The sequence below is a fragment of the Aristolochia californica genome, unplaced genomic scaffold, assembly GCF_029961685.1.
Source record: "Aristolochia californica isolate CCGP_79_NKW_82.1479 unplaced genomic scaffold, dmAriCali1.0.hap1 SCAF_1, whole genome shotgun sequence".
In the NCBI taxonomy this organism is placed as follows: domain Eukaryota; kingdom Viridiplantae; phylum Streptophyta; class Magnoliopsida; order Piperales; family Aristolochiaceae; genus Aristolochia; species Aristolochia californica.
Genome location: NW_027181770.1, coordinates 54,736,002 through 54,746,690, shown reverse-complemented (window position 1 = coordinate 54,746,690; position 10,689 = coordinate 54,736,002). Strand labels below are relative to the sequence as shown.

At 36.6% G+C, this 10,689-nt stretch overlaps 1 protein-coding gene across 1 annotated transcript; it reads left to right on the top strand.

Moving 5' to 3' along the window:
* Positions 1 to 6,609: 6,609 nt before the first annotated feature.
* LOC137961133 (rac-like GTP-binding protein RAC2) lies at positions 6,610 to 8,289 on the top strand. Its single transcript, XM_068808351.1, has 7 exons — positions 6,610 to 6,858; positions 6,938 to 7,025; positions 7,291 to 7,400; positions 7,498 to 7,561; positions 7,728 to 7,792; positions 7,898 to 7,963; positions 8,046 to 8,289. The coding sequence occupies exons 1-7, from the start codon at positions 6,760 to 6,762 to the stop codon at positions 8,142 to 8,144; spliced, it is 591 nt and encodes a 196-aa protein (XP_068664452.1). The 5' UTR covers positions 6,610 to 6,759; the 3' UTR covers positions 8,145 to 8,289.
* The last annotated feature ends 2,400 nt before the right edge of the window (positions 8,290 to 10,689 follow it).

Here is a 10,689-nt window from a genome sequence, read left to right as displayed (position 1 = left end):
TCAACCTAAGTCAATTGATAGTTCGTCCTATTTAGACTGATCGATTAATACTGTCCAGGCAAAAGAAATTCATGTTGATTGATCAATCAACTTATGAGACTAATCGACCATACAAAATTTTGCCAATCAGGGATAAAACATGATCAATCATAGGAAATTCATTGATGAATCATACTTACAATGCACTACCAGAGAGCATTATGATTGATCGATCATACCATGTCAATGATCAATCAACTTAAAATATTAGACCCAATAGGAAGATATTGATTGATCATATCATTGATCAATAAGATACATTCTGACAAAAAAATCGTTGTTACACTCGATTGATTGATCAATCAATGTATACTCAAATTTTTTGTAAACAGGCAAAAAACAACTAGTTTAGCTCGGGGAATTTCAAAACACACCACCAAATATCCCATCAAGAACTTAATGAGCATTTATTGGTACATCCATAAGCTTTTGTTCTCAATTTTTTTAAAATCCTCTCAAAATGTTGTTGTGAGAAAGAGTGAATCCGAACTCTAAAAAATTATTTTCTCTCTTCTCAAGTATTTACATTAGACAAACTGCATCATTTTCATTGTGTTACAAAACCGGAGGCTTGGATTTCTCAAGGAGAAAGTCCTCTCCAATTGATAAAGGATGAAAGTTATTATCATTTCTTTTGTTTTGTTTTTTTTTTTTTTAGAAAGGTTCATCTATAACCTATTTGAATCTAGATAGAAAAGACCTAGCTAGAGCTAGAATCTAGCCAATCTCTTGGGGAGATTATTTGTAAAATCATATATTTGAGCTACATGTAGCTTAAAAAGAGTTGAAATCTCTTTGATGTAAATTCTAGCTAATAGAGCTAGATTAGTGAAGTTTCTCAAGCAAGGGTTCTTGGGCGAAGAATAACAATAGGAGAACATCGATAACTAAACATCTTGTGTCATATAGTGAGGTGCGTAAATGTTTTACACTTTAACTTGTATGTTTGCATGATTTTACTTTCCAGGCCTTAAGAGGTTTCTAACTTCTAATTCCTGGTTCACCCCCCTCTTGAGAAGTTACATGGGCTAATAATTGGTATCAGAGCAAGTCAAACATTCAATTTGAGTCAAAAATCTATTTAACTTTGAAAACTGACTATATGGCATCTCAAGATTAATTGCCCCTTCCTAAAGGGCAATCGGCCAACCTCCCCCATTATTCAATGGAGTCAATTATGGATATTGGAAGGTAAGAATAAAATTTTTCTTCCAATCTATGGATTGGGACATATGGCACGTGACCAAGAATGGACCATCTGAACTCCCAAAAGTTGAAAAATAGTATTCTAGTCAATATGAACTTTATAGAGGTGACAAGGGAAGACAAGGAGCAGCTCAAAACAAACTCGAAGGCCATGAACCTATTGGTGTGTGCCTTAGGACAAAATGAGTTCAATAGGGTCTCCACATGTGAGACCATAAAAACAATTTGGAAAAAAATAGAGGCCACACATGAAGGAACACTAGAGTCAAAGACTTTAGAATTAGTTTATTGATAGTGCAATATGATGAGTTTAAAATGTAAAAAGTGTGAATCAAAAGCTAAGATGAATACTAGGTTTACTCATATTATTAATGAATTTCACATCTTAGGAGAGGAAATTTCATTATATAGACTAAATGACAGACTTCTCATGACACTTCCAAAGTCTTGGGACATAAGGAAGACAACCATTTATGAGACTGCAAACTTTAGAACTATGAGCTTGGAAGAGCTTCTTGGAATCTTCTTAACATATGAAATGAAATCTCAAGAAGTTGAGGAAGAGCAACCCAAAAGAAAAACCACTACTCTAAAGGACAAAGAGTTGAAAACAATTTTAGTGAAGAAAACTCTGATGAGGTGAGTTTCATCATAAACATTTGCAAAGAATGTATACAAAGAAGAAAAAACTTTAAAAAAGGTCAAACGAGAACTCAAAATGACAAATCATTTAAGAAATCTGATATTTCTTTGAAGTGTGGTAAAACGGAGCATATAAGGAACAAATGCCCAAATTTAGAAGGAAGAACCCCATCCTCAAGCAAAGATCCTAAGAACAAGAAGAAGAAAGTGGTGATCTCATCTTGAGATGCTATAGAGGATGAGTCAAGCCACTCCGAGGAAGAAGAGAGTGAAGTTGGACTAATGACTATTGAAGATGTTGATGAATCTACACTTCGAAAAAGTTAAGTGACTTGGAATATGACAATGAACTTAAATTGCTATTAGAAAAATCAATTCATAGTATAAATAGATAGAAGGAAAAGTGCAATGCTCAAAGACATGAGATTGCAATGTGCACATTATGGATGTACCAATCATGTTTCAGAGGGAGAAGTTTGGTTAACCGGCATGGGTGAACTCTAGTATTTTATGCAATAATGAGACCTCTACTAATCATGTAGGTGGTATTGTGCATGGTCACTAGATAAGAAGCAACAATTAATACTTCTACACCCGTTGCAACTACTCTAGCTAGATCGAGTGACTCTAGTTCACATGTTGGTCTAGTGTCTACATGAGTTATTGATTCAAGTGCATCACCTCACATGTCTAATATGTCTTCAATGTTTTTAAATATTAGTCAATCCTCACTGTTAGATGCTAGGTTTTCATGCTTAGAATAGATAGGGTTTAGAAGAAGAAGAAGAAAGAAGGAAAGAGAAGAGAAGAGAGTCTAGGAAGAAGAGGCTAGTGCGAGTGAGGCAAGAGTGATGGAGAAAAGAGATTTTAGGCACGAGTATGAGTGCCCTCCCCCTTAGCTTCATATGTATAGTTTTAGGGTAAAAACCTTAGTACATGAATAAAGAGAAAAGGAAATTGAAATCTCCCATGGTTATAACTTATGCCACTCATAGTACTTCAACACTACCCCTCAAGTTGGTTAGAGAGGGAACTAACATGGATGACTTTTGTGAAAATATCTACTAATTGGTTCTTGTAAGGATCATATTGCATGAATTTGACACCACCTTGCAATTTCTCTTATACAAAATGACAATCAATTTCAATGTATTTGGTTTATTAATGAAAACTAGGTTGTTTGTGATGTGAATAACTATTTGTTTGTCACAGTGGAGTTGCATAGGCTCGATTGCCTACAATCTGAGCTCTATCATCAAGGATTTGAGTCATAACAATTCACTTACCGCATTAGGCCATGACCTTATATTCCGCTTTGACACTTGATCTAGCCACAACATTCTATTTTTTAATTCACCAAGTATTTAAATTACCTCCCACTGTTGTACAATAACGGGAAGTTGATTTTCTCCTTGTTTTTTTAGGTAAGTACTCAGAGGATAACACCACCAATGGAATATATCAAGGATAAAAAAATTGTGCAAGAAGAGGCCAACACCTTTTTCAAAAAACAACTTCTCTTGGTAAACATAAAATCTTCCTTTACTGAGCTCTTTAGAGAGTAAAACATGCAAACAACAATATAAAGTGGTCTTGAATGAATTTAATTATACTTTGATCATGGTAATCCTCAAATACATCAAGAGGACAAGAAAGACTTCATCCAACATATGTTGAGGAGTAACAATAAGTAAACCTCTTGCCAAGATCAAGACATTATCAAAAACATCTCATGGAGGGAAAAAATCACTTATCTTGCTTGTCTAGCATTTGCTTCACCAACACAAATACATGAAGCTTGATAAAAGACCACTTAATCGCCACCTTAATGTCAAGATCCTAAACCCAATACTCTGATACCATGTTGGATTTAGGATCCCATGATAAGGTCCTCGAAAAGAGGGTGAGAGAGAGAGAGAGAGAGAGAGAGGAAGAAGAAGAGGAGAAGAAAGGAGAAGAAAAGAGAAGAAGAAGGAAGAAATGAGGGAAGAAGAGAGAAGGTTAAAGAGAAATTGGGAGAAGGCAGAAAAGCTAGGGATGAATTTGAGAGAAGAAGGCAAGACTTAATGATCTACCCCTTACCTTGAGCCTCTATTTATAGTTTATGAGAGGTGTTACAATGTCTACAATGCCCTTAAGGCTACAAGCTTTCGTAAGGAAAAGACATAAATAGACATATATCATCTTACATAATTATACCTTTGTGTCATTCTTATGAGAGCACTTATTTACCCTTTTGTGTCACCTCCTTTATGTGGGCATGCATATTACCATGATGCCATTTGAGGTGTCTTCCAACAATTAACATGAGCAATTTGCTTCTATTTCTGCCATAATTTTTTTTTAGCTGCAAGTCATTCTTAATGCATATAATTAATAACTTAAGTGTTTATTATCATATTTAAGGATGTGGTTGTAAGTTTACTATTATGGCCAATCGAGTGTCATAAGCAACTAGGTGGGCAACAATGTAATTAGGTCCTTAGGGCCTCATGATGTAGCATCAAAATATGGATGAGGGTCAACCTAGGTCAACACTTAAAGCTAACCTTAAACATGGTGTTCTACTAATGTAATACAAAGGTAGTTAATAAAAAAAAAATTGATGTTTTGGTGCAACAAAATACCACCATTGAAGAAATGGAAGCCTACCAACAATATTTATCCTCTAGAATAATTCTTGGTGTGCAACTAGATGATGAGGAAATCTTATTGGCCAGGACTTATATTCCACATTTAACATACGTTAGAGCCACTTTAGGGGTACCTACTTGGATACAAGCAACAATCATAATTTAATTCACCTGAAAGAAGAAGAAGAGGAGGAAGACGAGGAAAAAGAAGAAAAAGAAAAAGAAGAAGAGGAAACTCCACTTTTTGATTCCGCTAGCTACATTGGTTGATTGGGTACAACTACAACAAATTCATCACATATGGACGCACAATTTGAGGACCCTTGTAGAGTATAAAGTCATGAAATTTGTGGCATATTAGGAGCAATACTTCATCTTATTACACTCCTTAGTCGAGGTAATATTATTTTATTTTCTTTTCTTTTTTGTCTTAATTTATTTTCATTGGTCGTTAAGTTTGATATCGATTATGTTTTGTCTTATTTGCTATATGCAAAAGAAATTTTACGTGGACGAGTGTGAGAGTAGGGGCTTCGTGGTTTATGATTACCAAAACTATATGCATCAGTGGTTTTTGTAGTTTGAGGATTATGAGGAGGCGAACATACTTGGAACAAGTACTGCACTATGAACCATGTTATTATGATTTGACATGTAAAAACAATTCATTGATTGACGTCATTGAGTACGCCGAGATAACTTTTTTATAATAGAGAGAATACATAGAATCTGAATTAAATTAAACTATCCATATCCTAGTTATACCTAAAGTACAACTTCTAAAAGATAAATCCTCTAATAATTAAACAACTATAATAAAGTAGAAGTATGATAATACTAAAATTCTTATCTTAGTTTGAGCTCTTTTCTATGAAAATCAAATACGACTCTTCCATATTTATTCTTCAACAACATGGTTACTTGGTTCGACTAGAGTTTCAACCAAATACCCTACTGGTAAAAACTCAACAACCAGATGTTAACAATGGCAACAAACGAACCCATTGAGTTGCACCATCTTACCCAAAGTTTACATAAATATAGAGTTTATGTTACAAAATGTAATTGATCTTGCTTTAAATTACATAATAAACTTTTAGAAAGGGGTGTTAATTGAGTTTCGTATAGAATTGGTGGAAATGGGCGGAGTCTGCAGAAAATAATAGATCATCGTCTAGGTTGTTGCCGTTCATCATGCCTATACACCTCCTGTGCTTTGAAAATCCTATTCCATACATAACCATACCCACCTTCCCTTCTGTAAATTCCAGAATTCCATCAATCATTCCTTGTGATCGAAGTCGAATCACTGTAATAACGACACCCAACCCACCAAAATTTCATCTGAGTTCAGAATATCGGATGAATAACAAGTGACTGAAATTTTTTTTTGACAGCGAACGGAAACCGTGGTGGGATTGATTGATAAATAAAGTTTCCATCACTCTCCTACGGAAAGTGGGGTTAAAGGATTTCATCAGAACCTTGATGACCGGAAGTACCCATGGTGTGAATGCATTCAGAGATGAACTACAGTGCAGCAGTGGATGAGTCTCTATTTCATTGTCCTAGCTGGTATTCTTTTCCTGTTTCTGTTAGTTTTCAAGGCTCTGCTATTCTGCTTCCAGGCAATGTTCCACAGAAACGAAATGAAGAAGACAGGCCGGATGACAACTTGCCACAGAGCAGTAAAGCGGATGTGCTTAGAAAAAAACAATTTGTAGGTAGCAGAGATCATCATCAAATATAAATCTCTTGTCGCTTGCTTCTTGGATTGTTGAGACTGGGACAGATGAAGAATTGGTGTGAGAAAACTCCTACGCTTTCCATCTTCGTTTTCCTTAATCCCATTATACTTTTGGGCTATTAAGCAACTTCCCTCCATCATTCCGTGACTTCCTTCTCAAGCACTTAACCAACCAACACCAACCATTCGTTTTGTTTTTGGCTCTGGCCGTGCACTCAAAGAAACAGAAAAGCGCGGGTAATCATTTGAAGGTGACGAAGTAGTAGCGAAATTTCCCAAGAGGGTAGCCATGTTAAAAACCCACCTTATCTCCCTTCCTTTCTATTCAAAATTCGTCCTCCTCACTTTACCCAACAAAAGGAGAAAAAAAAGAAGAAGAAACATCTTTTTTTATCGGGAGGTTTTGTCCGATTTGGAATGAGAGAAGCAGAGCTCCTTTTCTCTTGGCGTTGATTTCTGGGTCGGAAGAGGACAAGGAAGCAGAGGAAAAAGATGAGCACCGCGAGATTCATCAAGTGTGTGACAGTCGGAGATGGAGCTGTCGGGAAGACATGCATGCTTATCTCCTATACGAGTAACACTTTTCCCACTGTACGATGACGGTGATGATGGTTTCCTTCCCTCTTATCTCGGAGTCTCTGCGTGTTGACGATGATGATTTTCTGTGTAGGATTATGTCCCGACAGTGTTCGACAATTTCAGTGCCAATGTGGTGGTGGATGGGAGTACAGTAAACCTTGGCCTCTGGGACACTGCAGGTGAGTGAGTTTTCAATTCAATCTGCCGTCGGCCATTACTAGACCATCTGCTTCCGCATTGATAACCTCTTTGACGTTTGAACCCGCTACTTCGTTATTGGATTTGCTCCAACTTGTTGAACTGCCCTAGAAATCGAAAGTTTGTTGAATTGGGTTTACCGAGCATCCTGCAAAACAGATCTGCAAAGGGCTTTAAACAACCGGAGCTCAGGCCTACACTTCAGGCGAGATAAGCTTAAGCTAAGTTGAGTTCATCTGTATGCAGGGCAAGAAGATTACAACCGGCTGAGGCCTTTGAGCTACAGAGGAGCTGATGTCTTTCTGTTGGCGTTTTCTCTTATCAGCAAGGCCAGCTATGAAAATATCTCCAAGAAGGTTTATCTTTCTCACAGTCCATTTCTCCTGACATATCAAAATCTAAGTCTCCATTTCTCCCCTGCAATTTTTACTGATCTGCTTAAACTCACAACAGTGGATTCCAGAACTAAGACACTATGCTCCAAACGTTCCAGTTGTACTTGTGGGTACCAAGATGGGTAAGCAAGAACGCAATTAAGACCAAGCAAATTGAAGTAAAGAACTCATTATTTATGAACTATGAAGGCCTTAAGTCTTCACCTGTCATTAAATCGATTCGTCAGGCTTTCTCGAATCAGTAAAATCAAGCATGCGCTTGCTGACAAGTATCAATCCTGCTTGCAGATTTACGTGAAGACAAGCAATTCTTTATAGATCACCCTGGCGCCTCTCCCATCGCAACTGCTCAGGCAAGTCAAGGGGAGTGAGGAAATTTAGAACATCAACATCCCCAATATTATGAGGTCTCTGTTACGTTCTAAATTTCAATTTTATATTTTCTTTGTTGATCGCAGGGCGAAGAACTGAAGAAAGCCATTGGCGCAGCCGCTTACGTTGAGTGCAGCTCCAAGACCCAACAGGTGAGAAACTCCTCACGATTGAATTTGCTTACATCTTGAAGAAAAGCGCCTTGCTGTGAGCTTTCTCTTGTCTTCCTCACAGAATGTGAAAGCTGTCTTTGACGCTGCAATAAAGGTGGTTTTGAGGCCTCCCAAACAGAAGAAGAGGAGACGCAAGCCAAAGCCTTGCGTGGTTCTTTGAAGCGACTTTCTCTCTATCTTCTTCCTTCCTCAGCATTTGAATTTCTGAAACCTTTCTCTCGTATCTTCAATTACTTCACCGCGACAACAGTGTCGTCTAACATATCTTCAGATGCTGGGCTGCATTTGTTTCTTATTTGCTGAAATTTGCTGTTGTTTACATCATCAATTGCTCCGATTGTTAATTTCATCACACAGAGAAAATGAAACCATGTTCTTCTCTCCGTGCGTTGCCATGGTTATTTTGAAGGCTTGACACATAATTCAGCCTCGTAGTTGTTGGAAAATCTAACTAGTGGCACCAACGAAATTTGGAGAACTTATACAAGAACCATGAATCCTAATTTGGGTCAAACATTCCATTAAGTACATGAACCACTAACTTTTTATAGATAAACCCCTTAGTAATTCGTAATTTATTAACTTGCTACCAACCGCCACTCCTCTATAAGTTTGCATTAATTTTTTAACATCGGTCGTTAATGCAAACTCATCTACATAAGTAGTTACCTCAACAAAGAAAACTTTCACAGGGTAGAGCTTTAGCTAAAACAACTGCAACTTGTTGGTTGGTGGAACAATGCTTCGTCATCAATAACTTTTTCTAGTGAAATGGTGTTTGATTTCAATATATTATATCTGCTTGTCAAAAACTAGATTCGATATTGTCAATAAAATAGTAAAAATATTATCACAAAAGATTGTAGTAGTTTGGGTATCTTTTTGTTGCAAAACTGCAAATACGCTTCTAATTCAAATTGCTTGATATGAGGTGATGTAGTGGCAACATATTATTCTTTTGATGAGGATAGTGCAGTAGTGTCTGGCTAGTGTTTTGCCAATAGATGACACCAAACCCAGTACTTAAACAATAGCCCAATGTGTTTCTCCTGTTATCTATAAATCAAGTTCAATTCTTGTCAATATAATCAATCAAATTGAAGTCTCTCTAATATATCTTAAAACCTGCTTGACTACTCCCATACTATGTTTTTTGGGTTTATGCATTAATCTTTATATCAAACTCACAACAAACATTGTACGTGGATGAGTGTGCATCAAATACATTAACCCTCCAACACTACTTCTAAAATACTTCGGATCGACCTCATTAGTCCTATCATCAAGTTTAAGTTTTTCCTTCATTAGTTTGTTGGTTGTTATCCCAATGTTTCATATCACACTCATTTTGTTTTGTTGATACAAAACAAAAGCCTGAAAATGCCGATAAGGATTTGAATGAGTGTGATTGGACACAATCTTTTCAATAATAATTTTTGGGTCTTCGTGAGATAATCAACCAATCAAATAAAAATTTGAAGCCAACACAAGACCTCTGAGCTCTAAAGTTGAAGAATTGTATTTCTAAGAAGAAAATAAGTCAAGTTGAAAAAAACCTTGAAGATTAAATTGTACTTGAAGTTATTTTTGTCATGGAATGGTTTAAATCCTTAAGTTTGTCTACGAGTCCTTATGGAGCACTTAGGTAAAATGTGGTTGAAAATAATTAAATTCACTCTAGACCCAACAATTAGTTGACTTTTAAAATAAAAAAATGCTCTAGAGGGAGAGAGTCAACACTTGGTACCCAAAGTTGACTCTACCTAAAGCTAGAATGAGCACAACTATCACGTTAGATTGAGCCACCTCAAGGTCTTGGTCGAGTCAACTCAAACCCCAATAGAAACATGAAGTGCTTGGGTGCACATAGAGCCTTGACTTTCAGGGGTATTGTCAATTTTGTCTATTTTTTTGGCACCTTGAGTCAACTTGACTTCCAATTGTAAAAAAATGGCTACTTTAGTTTTTAGCACCATATATACCCCTTGACCTCATTTTGTTCTATTTAGATGAAAAATCACTCTCAAGTGCCCAAAAAGTGAAATACATCAAGGGATTGTGTGCCCAAGATTTCATTTCAATGAACAATGCTACAAAGAGCATCAATCATTGGATCCAACCACGTTTTAGGGTTTCAAGCTAGTTTTCTTTTGGAATTCAAAATCTAAAAGTCCACTATCTTGTTCTCCTTTTGATTTTTCATTTTTGTTTCTTCATTCTTGAGTTGGGAAGAAGGCTTGCTGATTTTGTAGATGTTTAATTCTAGGGACTACACCATTTTAAGTTAGTTGTAGGTGAAAAAAATAGAAACTAATAAGATGGAAGAAGGAGAGAGCAAGAGACCCAGAGGGGAAAACGTGGTGAGATGTTCTCTTAGGGTTAGTTTGAGCTCTCTCCTCTTCTATATTTATAATTAACCAAAGTATTACATGATGAACAAAATACCCTTCCTCCATGTAGGGTAAGTATAATCTTTCCTGAAGAAGCAAAACACTATTTCTAAGTAAAAATAATATGATTACAACTTAGGCCCTTGTTTACACCACCCCCGCCCAAGTTGGTTCATAAACATCATAAACACCCAACTTAAAACATGAATTTAGAAGATGTTGGAAGGTGGTCTCCAGCCTACACGTCTAAGTGTGTTAGAAGATGGAATCAAGCCCACAGACCAAGGAGAAGGCTACACATGGTGGCATGATGGT